Source organism: Clavelina lepadiformis, chromosome 8 (genome assembly GCF_947623445.1).
Source record: "Clavelina lepadiformis chromosome 8, kaClaLepa1.1, whole genome shotgun sequence".
NCBI lineage: Eukaryota > Metazoa > Chordata > Ascidiacea > Aplousobranchia > Clavelinidae > Clavelina > Clavelina lepadiformis.
Genome location: NC_135247.1, coordinates 469,195 through 494,597, shown reverse-complemented (window position 1 = coordinate 494,597; position 25,403 = coordinate 469,195). Strand labels below are relative to the sequence as shown.

The window sequence follows — 25,403 nt, the reverse complement described above, 5'->3', positions numbered from 1 at the left end:
GAGACGATGCTTTGGAAATTGTTTTGGAAATTTAACTCAATTTCAAGAACTTGACTTTGTCTGGCACTGACGTTGAAATAATGGCTTTGGTAGTGGCGTAATGGTGGCGTGGCTCCCCAACAGTTGAAACGTGACTTGTCTAATACGGCCCAAAAAAATTAAAGCAAGTCTTACGATCAATAAAATCCTTTAAGTAAAATGACCAAAAAATCCTGAAATTAATCGTATTTAAACAAGCTTAATCTTGGTATAAATACAATTATTTTTTACGTTTCTTTTGAATTTCATTGATTGAATTTCATTGTTTTGATCACGTGACAAGTCTTTAGTCCATCTTACAGTTGTCTTTGGCCTAAACCAGCGGCTAATTCTTTTTCTTTATTTAGCTTCTCCGGAGTTCCCCCATTAAGAAACCAAGCTTACGTAACGATTTTATGGGCGGTCACGTGGATCCTGTAAAGAAACTAAAATCAAGTTTTCTGTCAAGTTTTACTTCATGGAGAGAATAGAAATCCGACTGGGTATTGACGGCAGGTTTGCGCTCTGCTGCCACCATTCGGTAAAATTCAAACTCTTCTCAAGCGCAATTTCTGATTTTGGAGAAACTAAAATTACTTTGTCGTGATTATAAGCAAACAGTTTTCGGAAATCTTCATCCTAAATTTTTAATGAATTAAATGTTTCAAAGTAAATAATTCCTTGAATGACTCGATAAGTTTTTGTCATGACCTGCCCCACAAACTAGGAAACGTTTGATACAAACGTCACTGCGCGTGTTTCAAAAAGTTTTAACGATTTAATTTGCTTTGTGACAACTCGTGACGTCATCGCTCGTGGCGAATATTTCACCGAGCCACAGGTCTGAATCGAACTGATTTGACTTAACCGAGAAGCTGATTTGCACTGAGCTGCGGCAAACGCTGCATAATGTCTGATCAATTCCAGGCTGAATTGATAGCAATAAGCATTGTAACGTCACAGTTTCCCGCTTCCTCTAGCCAGACTGTTGAAAGATGATCCGTTAGAACACGCAGCATATTTGGAGCAGGTTGTAATGCAGGCGGCAATCATGAACTACAGAAACCTCTTCCAGTTTGTTTTTTAAAAGACCGATGCTTGCTTTGCTTTCAACTGTTTTGAGCAAATTAAGCTCAGCCCGTCTTTATAGAAGAGAACGCCAACAATTGAAAAGTTTAGTAGAGCAGGATATGACGCTAAAGTATTTGAACAGATTTGAATAGAATTGAATAGACTAAGTCACTAATTCAACAAGGTTGAGGTCTTCAGTTCAGGTGAATTTGTTAATTTTTTCACTTCACAAGGTCAAAACAAAATCAGTTTGAACAAAAACATTCTTCCGGTGAAACAGTCGGAATCAAATGAAGGTTTTGTAGAAACATGATGACCGGGTTCTAATACGAACTGGAAGTATTTTATGCAAATCAGCAATGGTAGAAATTTACGAAGCCCCGTGCCAAAAAAACTGTGCATCGCTCAGGATATCGAGGCAAGACGATGGCTACTAAGCGGAGGTAACAATCGGTCAGTGTGTGAAGTCACGTGTGTCTATGGTAGGGCATAAGGAATAAAATTCGCTGTGAACCGGTAAAAATAGTGTTTCTATGGTACCTACAAATTACACTGGTTCGCTTGAATCACTTGATCGGTTAATTAGATGGTTAATAAGACAACTTGAAATCGCTTCTAGGTTTGCCCATGAACAGCCCACAGGATCTCAGAACTTTAAGCGATCCAAGCAAACCTGTATTTTCAGGCGTCTCGCTTCTTCCTTGTTGTGATATTTATCAAATCAAAGGCAAGCGCGACACTTTTCAGCATCCAACAACAATCGCTTATTTGTGACAGATAAATACGTCATTATGCTTCGACGTAAGCGTCAAGTTTGGCTGCGCACCATCTCCCGGCCGCATTATGACGATTACAGGTGAGAACAATTCGTCATTGTTTGTGGAGAAACGAAACTAAAATTCCAACCGTGACAGAGAAAAAATAACAACTTCGCAAACAAAGAACAAACCGGAAAAATTGGAGATTATTGATGTTGATGACGTCAGTCGTGTTAATATGTTGCACCGACAAACCAGTTCATAAGATTATTAACTGTGGCACGCGGCATTACTTTGTGTGCAGAACCTGTCCTTTACCGTGGTTTAGCGATCTCTCTATTGCAAATTAATTCGCTCAAATCAGATAAAAAGATGAAATTACTTGATCCAGGTTCGCCTAACCGAAGCGCGTCATCGGGCAAAAGATGACGTCATTTTTAAAAAGCGGCCTCACATTGAATAACTTAAAACACTTGATTAAGTTTAATTATTGCTCTCTTAATTCAAGCGGTGGTATATAACTTGTGCAATATTTAAGCAAATAGCTGTTGTAACCCGACACCCGATAATTGTGCATTATTCAACGGTTGTTAAACCAGGGCTGGCGATCATATTCGCTGTCGCGGGCCACTTTGTCAGTTACGTCTGAGTAAGCGGGCCACCCAACTTTTTAGTAACCAGTAAAAGTTTGCGTAATAATTAACATTCAAGCGCAAACGTTTCATTGGGCAGGTTTTTAGGCCACAAAAAATACGTCGGTTGAGTGCGGCAATCTATTGAAGACAAACTGCTGCGACTCATTGGTGCTATCAGCTTTTGATATCGCATTGCGCAAAGATTAGAAACAGGTCAAATTAAGTTCAAGACTGCTGGTCTCGAAGGATTGCTTCGCCATGCAATAGCGATTGTCAAACGATTTGCGGGCGGCACAAAATTCTTCGTCACCTCTGTTCTAGATGAAAGAGGTCTGCTTCGGTCACTGGCGGCAGACCTGGAGTGCTCTACACAACTATTTTCTGCTTATTTTATTGAAGAGTGAAATTGTCATAACTGGACTTTTACATAAAAACAGCAGCAAATGCAACGCACACATGAACAAGAAAACCAACTGCGCCCCTTGTAAATCTCACTTAAAACAACTAAATTCGAGGAAAGTGTAGAAATGTTTTAGTTTATTCTAAAGTAGAGCGTCTTGTTAGCACGGTACACCCTCTCCGTTGCAGCGTGTTGGCCGTCCCTTATTTCCGTGTGTAGTTGCTCCTTCTTCATTGTCTGTCTTTGCAGCCTTATCAACTCCGTTCTCTTATAACTCATAGTTTTTATTGAATTCCTTTTAATCTTTGTGACGTCACAACTCGCCATTATAGCGATATCGAACCAGGTTTTACCATAAAAAGGTTTTCTGACGCGCAAGTCTTGTTTATTTGAAAGGATATTCTTCATTACTATAGTTATATAATTTATAATTATGACCCATGCCATAATACTTAATGTGTAATTGCAGAGGTCATAATTAATTTCATAATTGCTTGAAGTATAAAAGATAGCCTTAGCCTTAGCATTTCATATCAAGCGTAGGTTACGGCTTAAGCGTCATCACTTCTTAGCAATTAGAAAAGTTTTTCGGTTTCTTAAGAAGTTTTTGCGCTTCTTTTCTTCATATGACGCCGATTGCTGCGCGGTTTTGATGACGTAATACTTTTGATATGGTCGCTTGGACGATTTGGTCTCGTGCAAGTTCGTGACCAAGTCAATTTGTCATCACTATCCTGAGGCGCTCGTAATTATTCCACGAATTTCATTGTTTTTAAAGATAACACAATTGTTGTTTCTTCAAAGTAATTAAATCATCATTGACGTCACACCGACATTTTGGGAATATTATGACGTATAAACGTGGCCAGGTTGATAAGTGATTGTACTAATTTCAATTTCTGGAATGTGGATTTTTGCAGAATAAACGGTCAGTGTATTTGTCGATGCCGCGATGCATTAAGTTTAATTCAATTTCGTTGCAATTACATTTGCATTTTTGTCATTTTGCTAAAACCATTTGACAATTGTTGCAAAAATGACCGCCCAAACTTGGCTTGGGGCGCTCTTTATCGACCTCATTTTATCAAAAAAAGCATCATTCGTCGATCATCCAATAATGGTAACTCGATGCAAGTATTACGTCACAAAGCGATTTATTCTCACTTTCAACGCTGTCCGGGCTCAGTAAATTCAGTAAGGTCGCGCTTCAAAGCAAGCTACAAGCTTTTAATAGCGCTGCAGGGAGATGAGCTGTCAGAGGGAAAGTCATTGCTGATTCGAACAGGGCTGCAGCTGGTTCAGAGGCCGAGGTTTGAATAAACAGTGGATGTTTTCCATAGAGAGCATAATCTTTCGATTAAAGGTTTAATTTCCTTTAATATATTCCAAGTTATTTCTTTGATAACCGGATGCCGCGCTCGTGTCGATTGTTACAGATGAAAGGCCGCTTATTTTCGGGAAACGGCGGCGGAAAGGTGTAATAAGTGTTCAAGTAATTGGTATAATCACAGTTTCCAGCGTTACGGCGCAGTACGTAATTAACCTCCCTAGCCAGGCACTCGATGTCAAGTGTGCTTGCTCGCACAGTGATAATGATGATCACACAACCACAAGTGGTTCGTTGTTACATCTGTTACACTTCGAAGCCCGTGTTTCCGAATATGTCGAGACTAGATCGTACAAGGCCGAGCCCAATTTGGGGTAATTAAGCTTTTTGCCAAATTACCGCGGTTTCAACGAAAAGTGGTGATTTAGGTGGAAATTTCTTTAATATAGTTCGGTTGAATCGATCGTAGTATCAGAAGCTGCGCCTGACATAGGATATATGCGAAGGTTGCATAACAATAGAAGACAGATCAGAGCCTTAAAATGTTTAGAAAGTCTGTAAGCGATACCACAGCGAGAACCTTCTCTGACCCGTCGTAACAATAGAACATAACGAGACAGCAACGATTCTTTGCTTTGTTTTACAGCGGCAGACAGCGGTTTAGGTTCTTTGTGTAGCCTGACTATGAACACGAGCGCGCGGAATTATTCGGTTTATTTGTATTATAAAAGGCCTTGGCTGAGGGATGAGCTCTTTGCAGCGATTTTGACCGTGATCGCGTTCTACCTCGTAGTTGCTCTCTCCATCTTCGAAGTTCGTTCCAGGAGGAAAGTTGATCAAGGGAAAAAGAAAGGATTTGGGCAGAAGTTGCTTGATTTCTCGTCAAAAGGGTCGCTATGTCTGGTCGCCGTCATTTTCGCTTTCATAAGATGTCTATGCGAACAGATAGAGCTCCGTCTCGGAAGAAAATCGGATCTCGCTTGCCTCATTTATTTACATCAGCTCGTCGAAGTCTTCCATCTCGCCCTGACTTCCCTCTACCTCATTCTATGGACACGGCAGTTAAAGATGTACCGGCACCGTGCTCTTCGACATTTGGGATCGCCTTTCTTGCGCGCGATCAGCGTCCTCGTACTCTTCGGCATCCTCGGAACGTCGATAGCATCCGCGGCCAGTTACCTGAGCACGTTCACCATGATCAGTTCCCCGGTAGGATGCGTCTATGATCTCAGCTACCCCAACGGCGTTCCATCCAGTCTTCCCGGCTATTTGCTCTTCGCTATATCGTTCATCTTCCAATCCTGTCTCCTCGCCTTGCTCGTCTATCCGCTGGCGAAGCACTACCACCTCCAGATCTGCTGTTGCAGGGTCGAGATGCCGCCCAAGCAGGAGAAGATAAAGAAGACGATTATCCGCCTCTGCGTCTGCACCTTGGTCTGCGTCCTCTCCGATCTCGTCTCCTCCGCTTTGCTCATCTTTCTCCACGACGGGATTTCCCCCATATTCTTCTGGGCGAACATCTACACGACCAACCTGCTGATCAACATAGTGGCGGTCGTGATCTCCTTCGCAGATTGGAAGAGGCGACTCTTCCCTTGCTTCTCGATCGAGTACGATGGCGTGACGGCGACCGGCAGCGGTCCTACGTCAAGCTCAGCGGTTTAGTGGAAGAGACTTGTACCGAGATGTCTCGTGTTTTGATGACGTTTGGTTTGTTGGACTGAATATGCAAGCGTTTGTCTTATATTGACAACTTTTTCTTGAATATCGCCTTTTTACGCGCTCCACTATTTCCATTGTATTATGTTTAGCAACTTACTAAAAATCGCGTGAGTGTTGATTATTATCTTATTAAATCGATTCTCGATGATTTTGCGTTCGTACTCCGATAGTTGTGCATGATTCTTGTGCTTGAGTTGAATGTAGGAAGATTTTCACGCAACTCATTTGTACAGAATTTATTTTCTTGTCGCATTATTGAACCTAAAAGCTCTCGCACTTTGTTATTCTTCGTATGCTCTCGGTCCGGGCTGGAGTTTGCAGTGAATGGGAATTTTTTGTTTTTTCAATTTTTCGAACAGCAGCAGTAGTTTTAATATTTTCTTTCGGTGATTTCTTTCTGTTTGATTCCTTTTGAGCGCTTTTAATCCTCAAGAGAGTTGTTTTGAAATGACGATAGCTCCCGGTATTTCGTTGGTGCCAAAGTGACCACAAATGAAAGACGATCAATAAAAATTAAATTTATCTGAGAAAGTCGCTGATTTCGTCACAGTACCCGAGTGACATTGTTTGTATTTCTTAAGATGTTTCGAAAAAAGTCATTTTTCAAAAACTCTACAACGAATTGAATTAAAAAAGGCTTTTCTGTTGTGCATGTGTTTGCTATTTACCAATAAATGTCCTCTTTCTGACATTATAAATTGAATTGTTGCAATCATACAGCCTAATAATGACGTCACAGAAAATAAAATTACTTTCCATAATTTCCAGTTTGGCAGGGTGTGACGGTGATAAGCGGAAAAGTGCCGAGTCATTACGCAACGTTGCCAGGTTGAATGAGTCAGCTACTCTTCCGCAATATCAGAAGCCTAAAGAGTTTGACATTTTTATTGGAATTATTGAAGAATCGCTCCAAGACGTGTTTCATTGTAATAAGATCCGTCAATCACAATTTTTTTTTTAATATCCTGTCGACCACCCTAATGCCACCACCTGCGGTTAAGCATGTCGGACCTATCCCTGTATCTTGCGCCAGTCAAATTAAATTTCTCTCAATTTAGCGCCGACCTTGATCCAATTATCTGGCGCTCGCACGCACTGGCGGGAAATCCCCTCGTACAAGACAAGGATGACACAATGATCATGGTTGTTTATTAAACTGACTAAGTTTCAGAAATAAAATCAAATTTTCCACATGAAAGCGGCGTCACAAAGGCGATGTGACATCACAATATCGGTTTGTTTTGGGTGTTGGGATATTTGGCGACGTGCTTCAGCGTTTGCTGGGTGACCACGTTCTGCAAGACAAAACAAAGTTATGCTGGGCTCAGCACACTTGACCGCTAGAACACGACAAAACGCTTGCTTTAATAACAAGGTCTTCGTAACTGAGCTTGTGTCTGGGGGCAAGAACGCTTGTCAATATTGCACCGACCTGTACATTGGGGTGATGACGTTTCACTACGACCTTCATTCTCTGTGACGATCTCGGCCTCTCAGCGCCCCCAGTGGGGAAAACTCGCATGTTGGAATTTTTCGATGACGTTCTTTTCGTAGCCTTCTGCGTCACTGGCGGGATCTGAGCCTGGAAAAAAAAGATTACAGATCACGCGCGAAAATCACCATGAAAACATCAACGTCATTAATGACGTACGTATGACGCCGTTTCCAGGGTCTGCACAACGTTTGTCTGCGGTATCACGTGATTTCTAACACCGTTATCACGGGTCGGTATGACGTCAACCCTGTTCATATGAACGCGCTTCACGTCAATGCTTGAGATGTTTCGTGATGTCTCCTCGGGTTCACATGATAAGGCATCAACAGCGGCAGCTAGTGTCTGTATCTGGCCAGGATCTACTTGGAGAGAAAACATTTGAAGAGTTGCAAATAACTGACTATTGTTATCTAACAATTGAACGTCATAATGCAGAATTAACCTTTGCCTTCTCCTTCAAACATTGACATAGCTTCAAGGTTGAGTGCACATACGCCACGCATGAACGCCTTCTTCATAGTTTCTTCGTACTTCTCACGCTCGCCGTTGAGACGAAGAACCTCATCCCTGGATGCTTGCAGCGCATCGTTCAACTGATGAGAGAAAGAAGATGATGATGGATAATTATCAACCAGACCAACACATGCTCGTAATATGCAGTGAACACTCGGCAGGAGTAAGAGCATACCGAGGCAATTTTTGCTTCATAGTCATCTGTGAGAGTCACGCAGACTTCCTGCGCTTTCTTCTGGCAAGCTCTCTCCACCTTCTCTCTCCACTTCCCTTCCACGACTGCTCGCCACGACTGCCACGCTCGAATCGCCACCACCCGATCTCGATGGCGCCTGGCGATGTTTGAAGTGAAAGCCTGAAGCAGCATTAAGAATAACACGGTCACAACGAAACTTGTGCTGTTGAAATCAGTTGATATTTTCACTCACCATTCTCTTCTCGTCGCTCAAACGCAACTTCCACATCGACAACGCTCTCATCATCTCCTGCTTCTCTTTGTTGGTTTGCAGAGTGCGGGTCAGATTGAGGATGACAGAATCCTTCCTCGCGAGTGACGTCTCGCACGTGTGAAGAAGTTCTTTCAGATCTTCTACCTCATTCTGGAAAGCATTTATTTCCATTAGAGCTCAAACCAGAAGTGGCACTAACAACACATGAGCGATGCTAATTTGTCGTCGCACATCATCGTCAACTTCCCACCTGGAGTTTGTTCATGCTGGCTTCGTGCTCCTTCTCCTTTGAGTGGAGCATTTTCCGATACTGCTCCGTGATGTCAGTCTTCGTCTGGCTCATCTCCGCCTGCACACACCAAACATGACTTTATCAGTATGATGACGTCATAAAATATGCTCGGGGGCGTGGAAGCGAGGCACGAGTGAAAATAGCAACCCACCAACACCATCTTGTTAAGCTTAATGTTCCAGTTCTTTAGCCGTTGATCTATTCTTTTAAAATCCGGGTCAATGTAGCTGACATCGTGAATCTGAACTGGGGTTTTGTGATAGGACGAAGCCTGAATTTCCAATGGCTGGAAGTCTGTAAGAAAAGTCAAGTAACAAAATGTTCAGCTCATTAATTTTTTTAGTTCAATTTAAAGTTTTACCAAGCTGGATGATAGCGCCTACCAGGGAGGTGAGGAGGTTCGCGGAATGTTTTTCGATCTGAAGTCAACTCGTCGCTTCCCATTGCACTGTCCCTTCCGTCGTTGCTTCTGCTGGAACTACTCACTCCTGCATCGAACAATGGTAACTAAGTTGCCTCATTTTTACAACATGGCACTGGAGCATCTATTCACTTAATATCAAGACTTTGAATAAAAAAAATCAACCTGAAAATTCATCGATTGTTGTGAGAGGAAGATTATCTGGTTCCGTGAGCTGCAGTTGGGGCAGCGGCATGTTTGTGTGCTGGACTTCAGGATCCCATTTTGGTGTTACTATGGCATATTTCAGCAATTCGTTGTATTCTTCCTAAAAACACACATTAATTTTTAGTGAGCAAGTAATTTAAAGTTGTTCACCCAACATGACCATTTAGGAGTGTATTTGTAAGTTTTTTAACAAAAAATTCGCTCCTACTATATCTGTCAGAAAGGAAATTACAGCACTAAAAATGTCAAAATCTTGAGTTATTACTGGTATAGTTGCTATTTTTCTTTTTTGTGCTAAAACGCCAATTTTCTTAACTTTGTAGTATTCCCAATCACCATCAACCCTTGGCAACTACAAGAAAGTTGGACTTCTTAAACCTTATTTAAAATCATATTTAGATCAAAGAAATTGGCTTCTAAATGCAATGAGGCCACGGTCACTAAAGTGCTCTAACTTCGTTTATAATAAAAATAGTTAAACAAACTTTTCACGAAATCATGAGCAGCATACATGGCTCTCAAACAGGCAAAATAACATACTTATAGCACTATGCTTACTTATGTTTGTGAAAAAAAGAATTTGGATGAATTTTCTTAAAACTATGGACCACTTGGGCAATTAGTGCTGTTATTTCTACATTTCACAAAGAAAAATACCGACCTTTTCAGGAACGCTACTGGTAGTAGAAAACTGAGGTATCCTAACTAAAAAAGAGTCAGGCTAAAAGCAACAGAACTATTTTCATTGCTTCAATTGATACAATATATAGTCTTAAAAATAGTAAGCCTGTGCCATCATCAGCATCGTGCCAACACTTGCGTCCTTGCACGATTTTATGATTTCAAATGTGATGAGAAATGATCAGTCAACACACAGTCAATTGTCAAAAACTTGCAGTTGGGAGAAAATATCTAATGAAGCTAAACTTGTTGCGCCAATGTAAATTAATTGCAAAGTGATAAAATTGCTTTTTATATATTTATAACTAAATCCACATTACTCCAACAAATTAATTTAAAAGCTTGTGCCGCATACCGTACAAAAATATAAAGTTTTTGATTTGTTTGTAATCTGTGGTAAAATTCCTTTAAAAGATTCTGAATTTATTACTCTGATGTAACTGCAAAGTAGTCGAGCGCCTGTAATTATAACCATAAATCGTTTTTATTATAAACAGAAAAATGTTTAAAATCAACATTTTCTGGAGATCACATGCCACATAGCCGACATTATTGCAAAGCAGTCATTCATTATGTTGTCCAGTGCATATAAATATTACATTCCATGTACTAGTATACAGGAGTGTGGCAGTCCGTAGCCTATTCGGCATACGCTATTAGCCTAGTCTGGTCAATACCGTATATTTAATCCTTACTTGCAGTCCGGATGATACCGAGCTTCCCTTTGAAGTGTCAGAATTAATTAAAGGGTCACCGTCTCCGTCTTCGCTTGTATAAGACATTTTGATTTGCAGTTTGCACACAGAAGACAAAAATTTAATATCCTAAACTTTCTTCGAGTATGAAACTAGACTAACCTCAGAAGTCCAAAATATTTCGATTTTGATTTTACCGGATGATTTGGCATTGACATGCTTCAATGAGCACCGGTTTCAAAACAAACGCGAATTCAAATTTTAAAAAGGTTCGACAAATCTAGTAAAGTAAAACAGTAATTATTAACGTTTTGTAGCTTGCTGTTGAATGTGTTGGGGATATTATGCAATTATAAAATTGCAATAAATTAAACCCGATCGTTATCCTTGCCAATACGACAATGATGTGCGGTAATGTGACATTTTTTCAATTTCTTCTTGAAAACCCAAGGTACAGAATTGTCATTTTTCTGTTGGCATGTTAGCAAGGTTCGCAACTGAAGATTTTTTTGTGGAAGTTCAGGTTCATTTGTTATTCTCCTGTAAAGATCATACATAGGCATTTTTTCTTCAGGACAAACGATGTAAATTGATAGAGCCTTGGCTTGACAGCATCAGCAATTGAGCATATGATAGGAGCGAATTAAACAGTGTGTTTGCGTTGTCGTTGACGGTTAATAAATAATTATTTAACCCGTGTACCGTATAGGTCTGATAGCAAATAAAGTTTTGCAGGTAGTCGCCGTATAAGCATCGACAATCATCTGCAACAACGTTTTTGCTTGTTCAATCTTTTCAAGTTTCGAGCCTGACAACCTTAGCTTTGGTTGTGTGTGTGCCACAGCACAACGATGCGAGTTTGTGTTATTGGGTGTGGAGCAAGTGGTTTGACTGCGATTAAATGCTGCTTGGATGAAAACTTGGAACCAACTTGCTTTGAAAAAAGCCATGACATTGGAGGTTAGTTGTTAGCATGGGCTTCCCAAGCATGCTTCAATGCCAGATATTTTTGTATAAAACGCATTTCATTTCTTGCTAAACTAAACCATAATTTGCCAAGTATATCTGCACAAACAAAAGTGATTCAGATATTTGGATTGTAGCAGTGTTGCATTTATTAAATTATCTATAATTCTTCATAAAGGATTATGGCGATTTGAAAAAAGTAGTAAAGATGGTGCAACAGTGTATCGTTCTACCGTTATCAACACAAGCAAAGAACTGATGTGCTTTTCTGATTTTCCAATACCCGAAGATTGGCCAAATTTTATGCACCATACCAAAGTCTTGCAGTATTATCGCAGCTATGCAGAAAAGTATGTTCTACTATGCTGCATATGGGATATGTATAATGCTATAACTAGTTGTAAAACCTAATATAATACGCATCATTTGTATCTTGTTAATTATCTTATTTCATGGAAACCCAGGTTTTAACCAGAAAATGGTCTATACCCTCCCTGTATAATTATGACTTACATCAAACTAAGTTCACCAAAGTACTCGCCACCAATGATCAAGCTGCAAAGTGCAACATTTTCGAGATGTGATAAAGACCTGATAAGGAAGTGTATCACATGCATACCTTACCTGCACCAGGCTGGAAATGACAACAGGCCAGCTTTCAATGGGAAATTGTGCGATGAGGCAAAAATTTTGCTTGATAGCACGTTTTGTAAATATATTATAAATTGATGTCAAAGAGCCAACCAAAGTGTTGGGGGCAACAATCATCTCACCTGGTTCCTTAAATTGTAAATCATTGTGAAATCATGAAATCATTTAGCATGTGCATGTGTTTAACATTTATTGTTATTAAACTTATTACTATTTAACTATATATATATATAGCATGCGTTTCGAAAAGTACTGTGCATTCATCTAGGTTCATCTTCCATTATAGATTGCTTGCATTCATTGAAATCAGTTTGTGGATAAATGTGTTTGAGATAGAAAAACATCTTGTAGTCTATTGCCATGTCCATGCTTATATGGATTATTTGCTTCTTAAGGTTGAGGCATAGGAGCAACTCCATGTAAGTTATGACAATTAAAATTTTTATAACACTGACTTTGTTGTTTAAATTCATAGATTTGGTTTGCTGAAACACATCACATTTTCCACAGAGGTGCTCTCTTGCAAGCCTTTGCCTGGAACTGAGAAAAACTGGTAACTATTTGTTGCGTCATAGTTGCATATTGTTACTGCACACAAATTACTTTCCAAGATTTTTTTCATATTTATTTGTCATAGGGAAGTCAAGACTCGAAACAACGTCACAGGTGAAGAAAAATGTTATGTCTTTGATGCTGTTCTTGTCGCTGTGGGACATCATGCGGAACCACATTTTCCTGTTGATGAATTCGAAGGTGGTTCTGTGTTTTGTTTTTTATGATGATTTCAATTTCATTAGAAAATATTTTTTGTTTCTGTCAGGGTTAAAAACGTTCTATGGAAGAGTTTTGCATAGTCATGATTTCCGCGACTTTCACGGTTTTGAAAACAAGAATGTTTTAATTATTGGGATGGGAAACTCTGGCGCTGACATCGCTGTCGAGCTTAGCTGGCACGCCAAGCAGGTATTTTAACACAACTCACTAAACATTGAAATCTGTAGTTGGGTTAAAGTAATTTTCTGATTTGTATGTCGCAGGTGTACCTGAGCACAGGAAGTGGTGCCTGGGTCCTCCACAGGGTCGGTCCTCACGGTGTCCCAATCGATTTTGTTGGTTTGACCAGGTATTGGTATAAATGTAAGGCAAAAGAGTTTCTACGTTTAATTGAAAGTTTTTTGAAATAAAAAACATACGAAATAAAAACGCTGATATATTTTGTCAAGATATCAAGACTTTTTGACGAAACTTCTTCCCAAAAAGATGATACAAAATGTTTTGGAGAGGATGCTGACAGCAAAGATGGACCATGCTCATTATGGACTGAAACCAACATTTGCCCCGACCGAACAAGTAAAAATGCATGTCTTATTTTATTTGTTGCTATGCAGGTGCTGTGTGCTGTAAATTTAAGCTTACTTGTTGCCTTCTAAGCTTGCTTCATTCTTCTTCATTCAATCAACTTTACTCGAAAGTTTAAGTTAAAATATTTGATAAAAAATAGCACCCACTAGTTAATGACGATCTACCTAACCGCATCATAAATGGATCCATCAAAATCAAAAGCAACGTAAGTGGATTCACTGGTGACTCAGCACTTTTTGTCGATGACTCAGAGGAAGTAGTGGACGTTGTGATTTTTGCGACCGGGTATAAGTACAGCTTCCCTTTCCTGGACACATCAGTTTTGGAGGTGACTTGAGTTATTTTGTGTTATGAGAATAGCTTCCGGATTTGAATTAAGCAACTCTTTCATTTGTTGTCTTCAAATGACTTTGTAAGTAATGTTCATTCATGTTTGCACATTTCATTAAAAATATATCTTTGTTTCTGATTTCTTTATTATGCGGTAATAATGCAGATATTATGATGAATACCAGGTGAAAAGAAACACCGAATGCTCTTTGTACAAATATATGTGGCCGCCCCACCTTGATCGCAGCTCCCTGGCTGTCATAGGCCACATACAAGCCTTAGGGGCCGTCAATCCAGTATCAGAGATGCAGTGCAGATGGGCCACCAGGGTGTTTAAAGGTAGTGACATCTTGCTCTCCCCAATAACGTTTTGATATAAAATATATGAAGAATGTCAATCTTAAGAATGTTGTTGTAAAATGAATTGTTTTCTTTTACTTGATAAGGTTTGGCAAAGTTACCACTAGAGGCAGAAATGATGAGAGACATTGAAGAAAAAGCCAGATCCATGAAAAATGATTTCTATTCAACTCAACGTCACACTCTTGAAGTATAAACTCATATTTTGCATAAAGTCAAGATATTTATTATTCCTTGGACATTGCTCCACAACCTTTCTCACCTGGGCCGGCCTGAGGACGATGCAACTGCATTGACCTCTCATCGTCGAATAACAAAACAAGAATAAAATAATAGTAGAGCTTTTAGTTTCGCAAATGTCACGGTTACTATTGAATTTTTCTCGAAATAAAGTGTCCTGGTGGGAACACGGCATGAAGCGAAGCTTCGTTAGAACTATTTTGCACGAATTTGTTGCCTTATTCACGTCATTACCATTTTAATAAGTCATTCAAAATCGGCAAGTCGCCATCAAGCATCAGCCCTTGCATTGTGCCTTGGGCTTACTTAGGCCGGCTCTGTTACTCATTGCTGATGTCTTGGCGTGGCGTGCTCATAGCTGTCAATCATGGTATGACACTATTTTCCATTCCAGGTGAAACATGTTGATTATATGGATCAGATTGCTGAGAAAATCGGTGTCAAGCCAAATCTGATAAAATTGTTCCTCACAGACTACAAGTTGGCTAATAAGGTGAGTTCTATAGATTGACTCTGCTGCTGATGTTTATTTGAATGGTTTAGTGAGGTTCTGAACTCAATTGGAGACGTTTCACGCAATTAACAATAAGGACGCAGTCCACTTAGCACTAAATATCAAGTTATAGGGAGCCATGAACACATGTGACCTCTCTGAAATGCTCAAACCTTGTTTAATATTTTAGCGACTTGCACCGTAATTACTCGAACAGAAGTCTTGGCTTTTATTCATTTCTTGAAATCATTTTGTGCGACGTCCAGTTTTGCCGTTGCCATAATCAATTTATTTGACCACGGCCACGTGCACTGAAATCACTGAGCTGCTAACCATGTGCGTATTTAGTCAATTGTCGGTTGTTTTTGGTGACATGACAACATCTCCACTGACTAGAAACACTCGTAATTTTTTTATTTCACTTCTTGCGCTTTCTCATCATGCAGAAGCCTCTTGTTATGACGTCATATTTATGAATGAAAACTTCGTTTGAGGTCAAGTGCGCCTTGAAATCATCCGCGAAACGTGTCTGTTTTTAAGGTCTTCTTCGAGATTTGCTCTTCATACCAATTCCGATTATCTGGCCCGGGCAAGTGGGGAAAAGCGCGGGAAATGATTATGACGCAGAAGTCCCGGATGTTTCGTCCCTTCCACACCCGACCTCTTCCTAAAGAAGTTCTAAAACCAAAAACATCTAATTTCAGCATCTATGTCGTCATAATGATGCTTGCGATTGTCATTTACTGCTGGCTATAGGCTACCTTATTTACGTGGAAACATATTCTCAGTGTTATAATTTGAACTTGCCTGCAATATTTTATGCAACTTTGTGACCAAATGAACGCACGTGCAATGAAGATAACTTTTATTTCTGAAAAATGAAATCAGTAAAATGCTACAATTTGATCGATATTTGTTCAAAAGTAGCAAAAGTTTTTCAGAGAAGTACAACTCATTAAAAGGTAAATCAACATTGTTAGGTAAAGACGTCACAATGGCATATTCCGGCACCGTTTTACGATTATAGTAATTTTGTGACGTCATTAGTTATGTCACAATAAAAAAACTCGTGATTGTCGCAGCAGATCTTTCCTATAGATTATTACGTCACAAAGGTGCTCTCGGATGTCTACGACAACGGCTGCGCTTCCTCACAGCTGATGCGGACAAACAAAGTCGTTCTTCGAATCGGAATGCTGCTGCGGTCGAGGAAAGGGATGTGTCGATAACCTGGAAATGACTGTGCATGTTAGACTAAGACAGCAACAGCGAACACACCAAGCACCGACCTTGCATTGTGCTCGCAAAGGGGAGCGAGAACTGACCGACTTTTTCGCGGTTTCGGCTTTTATCTCGCAATATGAACCTCACCATGGCCAGCTCGGGCTCTCTTATGAGAAGTGTAAAGTCCTCGTTCCAATCGCGGAAGGTGTCTGTACAAATATCCATGTGAGCAACATCGACCACAATTTGGACTCGCATTCGAGAGGGCAAAGGTCATACTGAATGTCTAGAAGTGCACACAATGACGTTAACGTCACTTAGCCTTCTAAATCTTACCCCCCGTTCTATCACGATCGGTTGATCTTTTCGTGTTATCTTCGGCCGCCCCGCTCACCAGGATCTCCACTACAGGGCAGCACCGACGCCTCTCCTCACCACATACGTCACCTGTCATAAACACTCCATTGTGACGTCATAGGGAATAGGTGAGTATAAGATATTATGACAACTGAGATTATAGTTTCTCTCACCGGCGAGATGGTAACCACTGAGGATGCGGATTTTAATCAGCTTCGGGCTTGAGCTTGCGGCGGATCCAGCTCTCCGTTGAAACTCCGGCTTCAAAACGTACCCGCAGTTTCCGTTCTGGCGGAATTTTCCGCTGTAAATTTCCATCTCATCACACTTGGTCTGGTAATTCAGCGCAACTGCGAACAGTTGTCAATGAAGTCACAAATTGCGTCTGTGTGTGTGTGTGTGTGTGTGTGTGTGTGTGGGACCACGCATACCCATCTGGAATCCCGCGTTCCACAGGGGTTGGGGGTCGTAGTTGCTCGAGTCTGTTCGCGTTCCAGAAGGATAACTTCTGCTCAACTTGAGTTTGTGGAACTCAATCGCTTCATCGAGGTTCGACTTGGCCAGTCTGGGGAAGAAAAAAGATTCCAGAACGTTCCGTCAATCTATTTTGACCTACTTATCTTCACACCTCATCGCTCGCTTCTCTGAGAACGATGACATCTTCCGGAACGAATCGTCGTGAAAATTGGAGACGTCGAAGGAGGTGAATTTTTCGCTCTGGCAATAGACGATCATGTCCGACAGACTCGGGGATAATCTTTGTTTGATCTGCGGAGATCGAACCGGTTGAAGTCGCTGATCTACGAGGGATTATTCTGCCGCTTATTACGTCATCGGTTAAAAGCATTTTCCTCAAATAAACCGAAGATTACCGAATTATTTGTTGATGAGTCATTGGCGGATGAATATGACGATGCAGAAGTAGACCTAGTGGAGCGTGACCAGGGCCAGCTCGATCGTTCTTTGAAGAACAATCGGGATCGTGTGTTCTGTAACAGCCATCATTATTTCTAATCGATGCCGACGACAACTTGACTTAGTTATTGTCGAATAACTCAGAAAGTTTCAAACAAATGCTTTTACTCCTACCTCTTGGTTTTGGTTGATTATTACGTCATTATCATCTTCTATCGCGTCATCTTTCGCAACTGCGTCACTCGAAGAATCGTTTTTTATTTTCTTTCCTGTAACAAAACTTAACGTCATAGTTCATCGAACTCATTTATTTCAACAACCGCCTACTACACGACATACGTCATAATCGAGAGCAAACAGAGCTTGATTGTTACGTCAAAATAAACCTTTGCGTTTCAAACTTACCTTTGAGGAGAATTTTTCCTCGCAACGCTGACGGAGACGGCAAAACATATTCTTTGTCGGCGGGCAATAGCGGTGACGTCAATAACTCGCTTCCAAGAATAGTCTGGAATATTACGTCATAATAAGGAATGCATTTAATTTCTTGTAGAAATTTTGGTAACTTGGTCTTTAGTTTCCCCAGTCTGGGCAAATATTTTACATTCAACCTTTCTCAATTTATCAAAACATTAACTTGATTTTAACCAAAGTTCAATGCGCAAAGAAGGAATTAGGAACAAAATATCAACGCACAGATAATCCAACTATTCTATGTGTTATCAACTACTACCACTAATTACCTAAATTATATTAATAATTACGTTATATATAATCACACGGTGGCGCACCTTCAGATAATAAGCCATCTTGGCCTGCTGTGGGAGACTGCAGTGATTCTCGATGCTCAGTACGAGTGGGTACAAGGAGGCCTCGAACGCGTATCTGCCAATGACCTCGACCACGTCCTTGAACTTGAGCTTGGTGGTGAGAGTGTATCCGTGGTAGATGAGCGGTTCCCCATCCGGACCATCCCAGCAGTCCAGCTCAACGCACCTGCAGCCTTTCAACAAGGCGCTGCGGTTGATAACAAATCGTCACAAACTGCACATGCTTGGTTGTGCTAGGAGTGCGGGGTAGCACCTAACACGACCACAGATACCTACTTCATGTAAGTGTCGGTGCTGCTAGGTTCGGTCAGCTGATCGCCGGTCAGATAGGTGTTATGTGATGACGCAATGTAGTAGTGACATAAAGGCTTCCGCATGTCCTGGTATACCTGCACAGAAGCAACCAGTGAGTCGTTTTTTTTACTTTCAATGGATGCAAGCCCGAGGAGCGTGCGTCATGATTACGTCACCTGGTCGTGTCTCCTGTTGAAGATCTCGCAATACTCTGACGTCAAATAAAGGTGGAATCCCCTCAACGTCATCAAACGTCGATTGCGCGATTCTTCGTTCAGTTCAAAATCGAGAATTATCTGTTCACATTTTTGCTCGTTGACATCATTTTCTTTTTGAGTAACCTGCAAAATAAACAAACAAAGAAATAAGTGCACAGCAAATCAGTTCCATTGCGGACAAATATTTGCTCAAGCGGGCAGCAGTTCAGCCTTTATATTTGCGTTGGGTCGATTTCTGAAGCTGACGTCGATTGGTTAAATGGTAAAATATCAAACAAGGCGACAACACCTGGATAAATTTATAAAGCTCCCGGGAAGTGATTGAGTCCTTGTCGGCCGACACCGCGTTGAAAATGTCGCAGATCTCTGGTCGAATGCTCACCGTCTTGTAGGCTTCGAAGAAAGCGTGGAAATGCAGAGCTGTATTGGCCGGGTTGGATCCATGCTGTGCAACAACGAACTAGCGCCATGTCGTGACATGGTTATTAAATATTTGATGTTGTCGCGGCACTGGGTCAGGATATTTGCCGCTTTCTCGTTTTATTTTCAACCAACATGTCTATAATTTATGGGCTTAGAATAACTTCCGACACAAACTACCAGCCTACGTCTACAAATTTTATTAAATTATTCCCATTAAAAAACTTTTCAAATTTAGAGATTCTTCTAAATCGCCCACTATGACGTCATACACGTCGATTACTAAACAACAAGAAAAACAAGGGTTTCTAAGTTTAGCTGACTTTTGGCTGCAGTGTCACTGCTCTATGACGTAATAACTCTCAATTATGACTACTTCATACCGGAAACATGGCCATTATTTCACGCTTCGATAAACATCCATTTTTGGCCAAAATCTTCAACGCTTCCGATCGAGTCACGTGTCCGTCTCTGTCAGCGTCGGAAGTGTTAAATAATTCCCACACTGATGTGACGTCATAGTTGCAACTTGTTAAGGCATAATACAGCAAGTCACTCCATGGTCGAAATATATTAATAGAAAGATTTCCGAAATGCAGTTCAACGTGATGCCTGGTCATAACACGCAGTCGCTTTAAACAAACAAAATGAAGGATATAGCTCATATTGAAGGCGAGGTTGCAGGGATTTGACATTCTTGATGAGGTAATTCAAGCCACAGACCCACAACTTTGCCGATTCTTCATCGATTGTTATGAAATTGAGCGGCAATTGTGACGAATTTGTGAAGATCATTGTGAAGTAATTGCCGCGGTTCAAATCACCAGAAACGGAGCGGTTTTCGACACGCGCCGGTAAAACTTGAATATGACGCAAATCGACTGCAATAAAAGTGTTTTGAGGTTAAGTGTTGATTTGTTACCTCATAAATATGTCACAAAACTTCAAATGGTACCTTTCTTTGTTCTTAATCCCCCGATTATGACATTACCACATCCCAGGGCTTCGTACCGGAAGTAGAGCAGGTCGTCCTCGAGTCGACAGAATCGCGACTGAGCGCTAGAATTCCATCGTCTTCTGCGCGTCGTGTACAAGATTTCACCTCCACGGACGCGATTCAAGGCTTCTGTGACTTCATAAAGAGAATTTATAAGCGTTGAATTATGGTAATGTGATGTTTATGTTATCGTCCCAACTGGCGACCAGCAAGCTAGTTAGCCCCAACCCTGCGTATAGGCCTGTGTTATGGTGGTAGATATTGCGTAATGTATAGAACATTTGTGCTTCTAACTTGCTCGTAGATGATTATTGCGTGTGACAAAGTGTTCATTGTTACATCAGACCATGAAATTAAAATATAGGTTCCTGGAGTAACTAACAGGCAACTAGCTACAAATATTTGTTAACATAACAAAGAACAGTTAGCTTGTTGTAACCACGGCCTCGAAAGGCTTAGTATCAACTGTTTTACTGATACGCTTATATTAGGCTGGCGACTGTACAATGCTCAACATCAGCGCGTGCCATAACACATGACCCATTGACTTACTGTATCTGTTCTTTGTGCAAGTCAAAGCGTCTTCAATAACCTTAGGCAATCTGTTCTCGCCGGTTTTCTGGGATTTTCTTTTGCTGACCATCCTCTTCATTACGCAGACTTGAATCTGAACTAAACTAGGTTGTCATTTCCTGCCAATACCGTGCCTGGGTCCAGGATCTTTAGAAACTAAAATTAACCAAGTTCCTTTTGAAAACTACTCATCCGAGGCAAGCCTGCTTGTACTGTCGTTTATGACGGAACAACCACGATTGTGTCGTCGCCAACAACGAGTTATACGAGCTCGGTGAGTGTTGGCAGTCTATTTGCTCAAAGTAGTCCCGCCATAAAGTAAATTTGTCAAAGATTTGTGCGCGTCAGATGCCGTGATGAAATGGCGGCCTGGTTCTGTTTGTTCCCCCGCCCCCCCATTTATTAATTCTTTTCGCTTCAGCGACTATTTCGTTTTAAAATGACAAATTACCCATCGAAGAGAAACGTCGAAATCTATTGACTTAAAAATCTTTTTATGAAAACCTTGTTGACGGAAAAATTTGCGTTCCTGTTTAGCACCATAGAAATTTCACAAGATCATTGAATGATGGGGGGAACGCATAGAAATGCAGCAATCTTGCAAATCAATCGCGGCTTGATAAGAATATAGCTTGCACGTTTATTTGAAACGTCACAAAGCAAAACGCGTCGTGGGAATCGACCTGTTTGGTATTCTGGGTAAAACAAAATCGTTTCAGTAAATTGCTTCTCGTTCTTAGAACTTTGTTTCTTTGTGAAGGAACGAAACTTCACGGCCCAATGCAGCAGACTAACAGTTCACAAAGAAATCTTAAAATGTTTGATAATTGCGCAAAATTGAACAAAAATTTCACCTGCAACACGATTATGACATCACAGATGTGTGTGATATGTAGCGTTACATTGGTGGCGTCCTGCAACCGGATGCGCTTGAAATCGCGTTCAAACCTTACTTGGCTTGAAGGTAACTCTGATGAGCAACCATCGATAAGTGCTCGGTTTTAATGCGCAGGATGGCAGACGTCTGGTAAATCACGAAATTTTAGTCAATTCTCTCTGGTAATTGATTCTTTTTAGCGGGATAATTCAAAGAAAAAATCTGGCATAGACATCAGCATAGTAGGACTAAATCGGAAGTAGGGCTTCATATCATGTCACGTGTTCATTCGTGATGTGACTGTCCAGCCAGATAATAAATTGGAGGTTGCGCGCGCTTTGCTCCGCACTTTAGCTTAGTGAGCTCAATGGTTGGCTGCAATCTTGGTTAAATAATTTCAAGTTCCATAATTTTTTTACAAGATTTTAAAATTTGCTCTGAGTTGCTTGAAAATTATTTGGAAATGGCCAGAACCGACGTCATGGAACAAGCGGAATATGATTGCTGGCAAGGGCTCAAGACGGCCTCGAGAAACATGTCGACGTTCACCGCAAATTACGGGAAAATTTCCGGCGGAGTAGAGGATATTTACTCGAAGATCGAAGAGCCAACAAACGATGCCAAGAAAGTAAAAGAGAGCGCGATCGTTGGACTTCATAAGCGGACAAGACCGAAGAAAGCTTTTGTGAGAAGAAATACTTGTTGTAAGCTTCGCACCGGTCGGTTGCAAACTTACCTGATTTTATGTGATGTCTATTTTCAGCTTTTCATTTTTATGGTCACCTGGAACGACGGAAGTCACGTGACAATATACCGGAAGTTGAGCGAGATTCGAAAATTTCAAATCGCTCTTGACAAAGTACGTTTGTTGTCGCAATAGAACGTAATACAGTGAGACCTCGTTGATCCGAACCCGAACAACCGGAATCCCCGCTATCCGACACAAAACTGCCGGGAACGGATTTCTTCCTATGATGCATTTTAGCCCTTAGTCGGAAACGTCGCTGTCCGACTCCGACATAAACGTTTTGGAACAAATGTGCAAATAAATAGCAATAAAATCCGATAAACCGGATTATTAAGAGTGAAGGGAAAAGGAATCACGATTGTCCTAGATACAGTAGTTAGTTGACGAAAACAATAGCCCATTATCTATGCACAATAATGTTGCAATTTCATTCTTTAAACTCCTACGCATACTTTGAATTGGAGTAAGGTGCATACTGCTTTTTGAATACGGTGCTGCATTTGCAAGATTGATTGATTTTTCGCTTTCCGGTAATCCAGATTCCCCGCTAAACCGATATTTTATGACGAAACAAAGTGGTCCGGATTAACGAGGTGTGACTGGTAATTACATTTTCTGGTAAATGCGTGTTACGTCATAAGCGCATCGATTGTTGTCGCAGGAGATGGGCCAGGACGGGGTGGCGAAGGAAGCGAAATATTATTTGATGAAGAGACGTCGCAAGATCATCAGGGGCTCTATGAGGCCATCTAGCGGGACAATAAAATACCTGAGGATGATCGACGAACTCAACATTTACTTTCAAGTGAGTGCAATAAATAATTCACCGTAGCTTCAACTTTCCATGCGGTCGTCTATTTGGTCACGCGACAAAGCAAGATCGCGTGATGCTGTATGACGTAATTTTTGCCCAAACCTCGTGCTAAATATTTTTATTACTAATTGCGGTTGAAATGTTTGCAATAGCCCACTTATAAATAACCCTGTTACGAAATCTTAGACACACAAATTATCATTAGAAGCATTTACTTTCATGAGATTGTGTTGATCGTTGTTTGGTTCTGGCAGGTTTTTATCTACTACCTTCGACTTACTCAAGATCTCGAAGCCACCAAAGCGTTCTTCAAACTTTCTTCGGAAGATTTGAACGCGTCTAATTGGAGGTGGGTTTAATCAATGGTTGGAATGTTTCTATCTGTTCGTCTGGTTTAAATTTATTGACCTCTAACTTGTGACCTGGTTAAAATATTTTGTCGTGCTGTTTCAGCAAAAGCGGGAAAACTTATTTTTACGTCATAAATTCGATGATGACGCAACACAAGGTAACAATAGAGGATCGTGAAAGAACAAAAAGAGAAAAACACGATGACATCAGAGCGACTTTGAGTAGAGTTCCATCAAAAGCGGTAAATTTATAAATGATATTCCGTAGTAAAGTGTCGCGATTCGAAACATGTCGCTCGGGACACTTATGACTAAATCTTACGTCATTTAATTGTTCTACAGCTCCCCTTGGTGGCACGAAGAAACTGCGAAACTCGCCAGCAGGGGGCAGCATCAAAACATCAACATATTTACGTTGCCATGGAGAATCATGCACCGTGTGACGTTGAACGACGTCATAACATAATTGAACTACTCGCCGGTGAAAAAGTTGAAGTTTTGGTTAGAAGCAAAACCGGTAAGATGACGTCATAATTACTAGTTTGTTTTGTAGAGAATGGGCCTATTGTATTTTGAAATCTCTTTATTTAATTTAGGCTGGTGGTTCGTGAAACGTTTGGAAAGTTGCGAAAATTCTTACGGCTACGTCCCAGCCTCGTTTCTGACTGAAGAATACTCTGCTATTACGTCATCAAAACGTCACAATGAAAACGAAGCCAGCTCAGGGAAAAGGTTGCGAGCAATGACGTCACCAGATGTGTGGGCTCTGAAAGCAGTGAAAGGTCATCCAGGGGCGGCGAGCAGACCGGACAGGCAAGCAGAAAGGTGAGACGAGGTCATCGCATTCATCTTGCTCTGAATTAACCAGGATATTACTCGTCACTTTATAGGAATGATTACGTCACCACCAGAGCTTACATCGCGCAAAACGATGACGAACTTAGCTTCGGTGAAGACGTCATACTACAAGTCATCGACAAAAAAGATGATGGTTGGTGGTTAGCAAGGTTTGTCACGTTATAATACCTTCATTTGTTACGTAATAATTTGTACGCTGATATAATTTGTTATATGGCAGGTACAAGAACAACGAAGGTTTAGTTCCGGGAATATTTTTGAAAAAATTTAACGACCCAATCCGGAAACTCAGCCTCGAAGTCTTTAATATAAGATGACGTCATTTTAATCTTGTCTGACCAAACTTTAGACTTTGGCTTTTTCCAGTTTTAAGATTTTTATTAAATCTTTTTTTTTACATTCTATTGATTGAAACCGTTGCATTGAAATTTTTATCGTGATTTTATCTCGCGAAATTTTTTACTGCCTGCGTTTATATAAAAACTTTTTAAAATAAAATGTATTAATTGTTGTGTCTATTTTGCATTGTTCTGTTAAATGAATTACCTCAAATAACAAACTAAGCTTTGCACGTGTCGCCAATCAAGGATTGAACTTTCTCCGAAATCCAGAAGTTAGCTGCTGTTTTTATATAAACCACTTTCTGCGAATTAGGATCAGTGGAATATAACGAATACAACAGTTTTCTTTTATTGGAATATCACTCTTGTCTATTGCTATATACGAAGCCTCTGTCACATGCCTGGATCGCATGGATTTTGTTTATGGGCTGATTGCTTTACACGTGGAGCAACTTGATGCATTCACTTTTGACGCCATTATCGACGGTCAATTACCACAGG

The 25,403-nt window shown here is 40.7% G+C and overlaps 4 protein-coding genes across 7 annotated transcripts; 2 read left to right on the top strand and 2 right to left on the bottom strand.

The window, feature by feature from the left end:
* The first annotated feature begins 424 nt into the window (after positions 1–424).
* Positions 425–25,079, top strand: LOC143469399 (flavin-containing monooxygenase 5-like). 3 transcript variants are annotated; one of them, XM_076967079.1, is made up of 20 exons: positions 425–1,532; positions 1,867–1,945; positions 11,420–11,644; positions 11,829–12,000; positions 12,777–12,854; positions 12,939–13,054; positions 13,122–13,264; positions 13,339–13,424; positions 13,525–13,651; positions 13,803–13,991; positions 14,179–14,332; positions 14,440–14,543; positions 14,988–15,086; positions 23,201–23,344; positions 23,608–23,702; positions 23,807–23,945; positions 24,046–24,220; positions 24,300–24,528; positions 24,594–24,710; positions 24,782–25,079. In XM_076967079.1, the coding sequence occupies exons 3-20, from the start codon at positions 11,536–11,538 to the stop codon at positions 24,876–24,878; spliced, it is 2,373 nt and encodes a 790-aa protein (XP_076823194.1). In that variant the 5' UTR covers positions 425–1,532; positions 1,867–1,945; positions 11,420–11,535; the 3' UTR covers positions 24,879–25,079. The 3 variants fall into 3 exon arrangements, with proteins under 3 accessions (XP_076823194.1, XP_076823195.1, XP_076823196.1); XM_076967080.1 differs by having other exon boundaries at positions 1,775–1,945; XM_076967081.1 differs by lacking the exons at positions 425–1,532; positions 1,867–1,945; positions 11,420–11,644; positions 11,829–12,000 and adding an exon at positions 12,057–12,331.
* LOC143469304 (uncharacterized) lies at positions 2,596–6,462 on the top strand. Its single transcript, XM_076966955.1, has one exon. It carries the CDS (start codon positions 4,894–4,896, stop codon positions 5,872–5,874), a length of 981 nt encoding a protein of 326 aa, XP_076823070.1. The 5' UTR covers positions 2,596–4,893; the 3' UTR covers positions 5,875–6,462.
* LOC143469303 (centrosomal protein POC5-like) lies at positions 7,064–10,863 on the bottom strand. The gene is made up of 11 exons (XM_076966954.1): positions 10,685–10,863; positions 9,267–9,408; positions 9,064–9,168; positions 8,832–8,974; positions 8,639–8,737; positions 8,368–8,538; positions 8,115–8,294; positions 7,869–8,019; positions 7,583–7,785; positions 7,364–7,513; positions 7,064–7,226 (listed from the first exon to the last, which is right to left on the bottom strand). Exons 1-11 carry the CDS (start codon positions 10,769–10,771, stop codon positions 7,155–7,157), a joined length of 1,503 nt encoding a protein of 500 aa, XP_076823069.1. The 5' UTR covers positions 10,772–10,863; the 3' UTR covers positions 7,064–7,154.
* LOC143469398 (1-phosphatidylinositol 4,5-bisphosphate phosphodiesterase zeta-1-like) lies at positions 15,935–21,303 on the bottom strand. Of its 2 annotated transcripts, none has more exons than XM_076967077.1 (17): positions 20,894–21,303; positions 20,300–20,476; positions 20,003–20,225; positions 19,728–19,854; positions 19,214–19,384; positions 18,883–19,047; positions 18,689–18,801; positions 18,374–18,599; positions 17,988–18,090; positions 17,757–17,851; positions 17,540–17,656; positions 17,296–17,435; positions 17,099–17,232; positions 16,841–17,017; positions 16,647–16,757; positions 16,376–16,519; positions 15,935–16,316 (listed from the first exon to the last, which is right to left on the bottom strand). In XM_076967077.1, the coding sequence occupies exons 1-17, from the start codon at positions 20,991–20,993 to the stop codon at positions 16,216–16,218; spliced, it is 2,424 nt and encodes an 807-aa protein (XP_076823192.1). In that variant the 5' UTR covers positions 20,994–21,303; the 3' UTR covers positions 15,935–16,215. The 2 variants fall into 2 exon arrangements, with proteins under 2 accessions (XP_076823192.1, XP_076823193.1); XM_076967078.1 differs by having other exon boundaries at positions 19,214–19,369; positions 20,894–21,301.
* Positions 25,080–25,403: the final 324 nt, after the last annotated feature.

Coding starts and splice junctions, on each gene's coding strand:
- LOC143469303 (XM_076966954.1), bottom strand. CDS start 10,771: ATGTCTTATACAAGCGAAGACGGAGACGGTGACCCTTTAATTAATTCT. Junction 9,409..10,684: donor CGGTATCATCCGGACTGCAA/GTAAGGATTAAA, acceptor GTGTGTTTTTAG/GAAGAATACAACGAATTGCT. Junction 8,975..9,063: donor CGAACCTCCTCACCTCCCTG/GTAGGCGCTATC, acceptor CTTTTCTTACAG/ACTTCCAGCCATTGGAAATT.
- LOC143469399 (XM_076967079.1), top strand. CDS start 11,536: ATGCGAGTTTGTGTTATTGGGTGTGGAGCAAGTGGTTTGACTGCGATT. Junction 13,652..13,802: donor CATTTGCCCCGACCGAACAA/GTAAAAATGCAT, acceptor GATAAAAAATAG/CACCCACTAGTTAATGACGA. Junction 14,333..14,439: donor GGCCACCAGGGTGTTTAAAG/GTAGTGACATCT, acceptor TTACTTGATAAG/GTTTGGCAAAGTTACCACTA.
- LOC143469304 (XM_076966955.1), top strand. CDS start 4,894: ATGAACACGAGCGCGCGGAATTATTCGGTTTATTTGTATTATAAAAGG.
- LOC143469398 (XM_076967077.1), bottom strand. CDS start 20,993: ATGAAGAGGATGGTCAGCAAAAGAAAATCCCAGAAAACCGGCGAGAAC. Junction 19,048..19,213: donor AGCTTTATAAATTTATCCAG/GTGTTGTCGCCT, acceptor TTTATTTTGCAG/GTTACTCAAAAAGAAAATGA. Junction 18,600..18,688: donor AGCACCGACACTTACATGAA/GTAGGTATCTGT, acceptor TATCAACCGCAG/CGCCTTGTTGAAAGGCTGCA.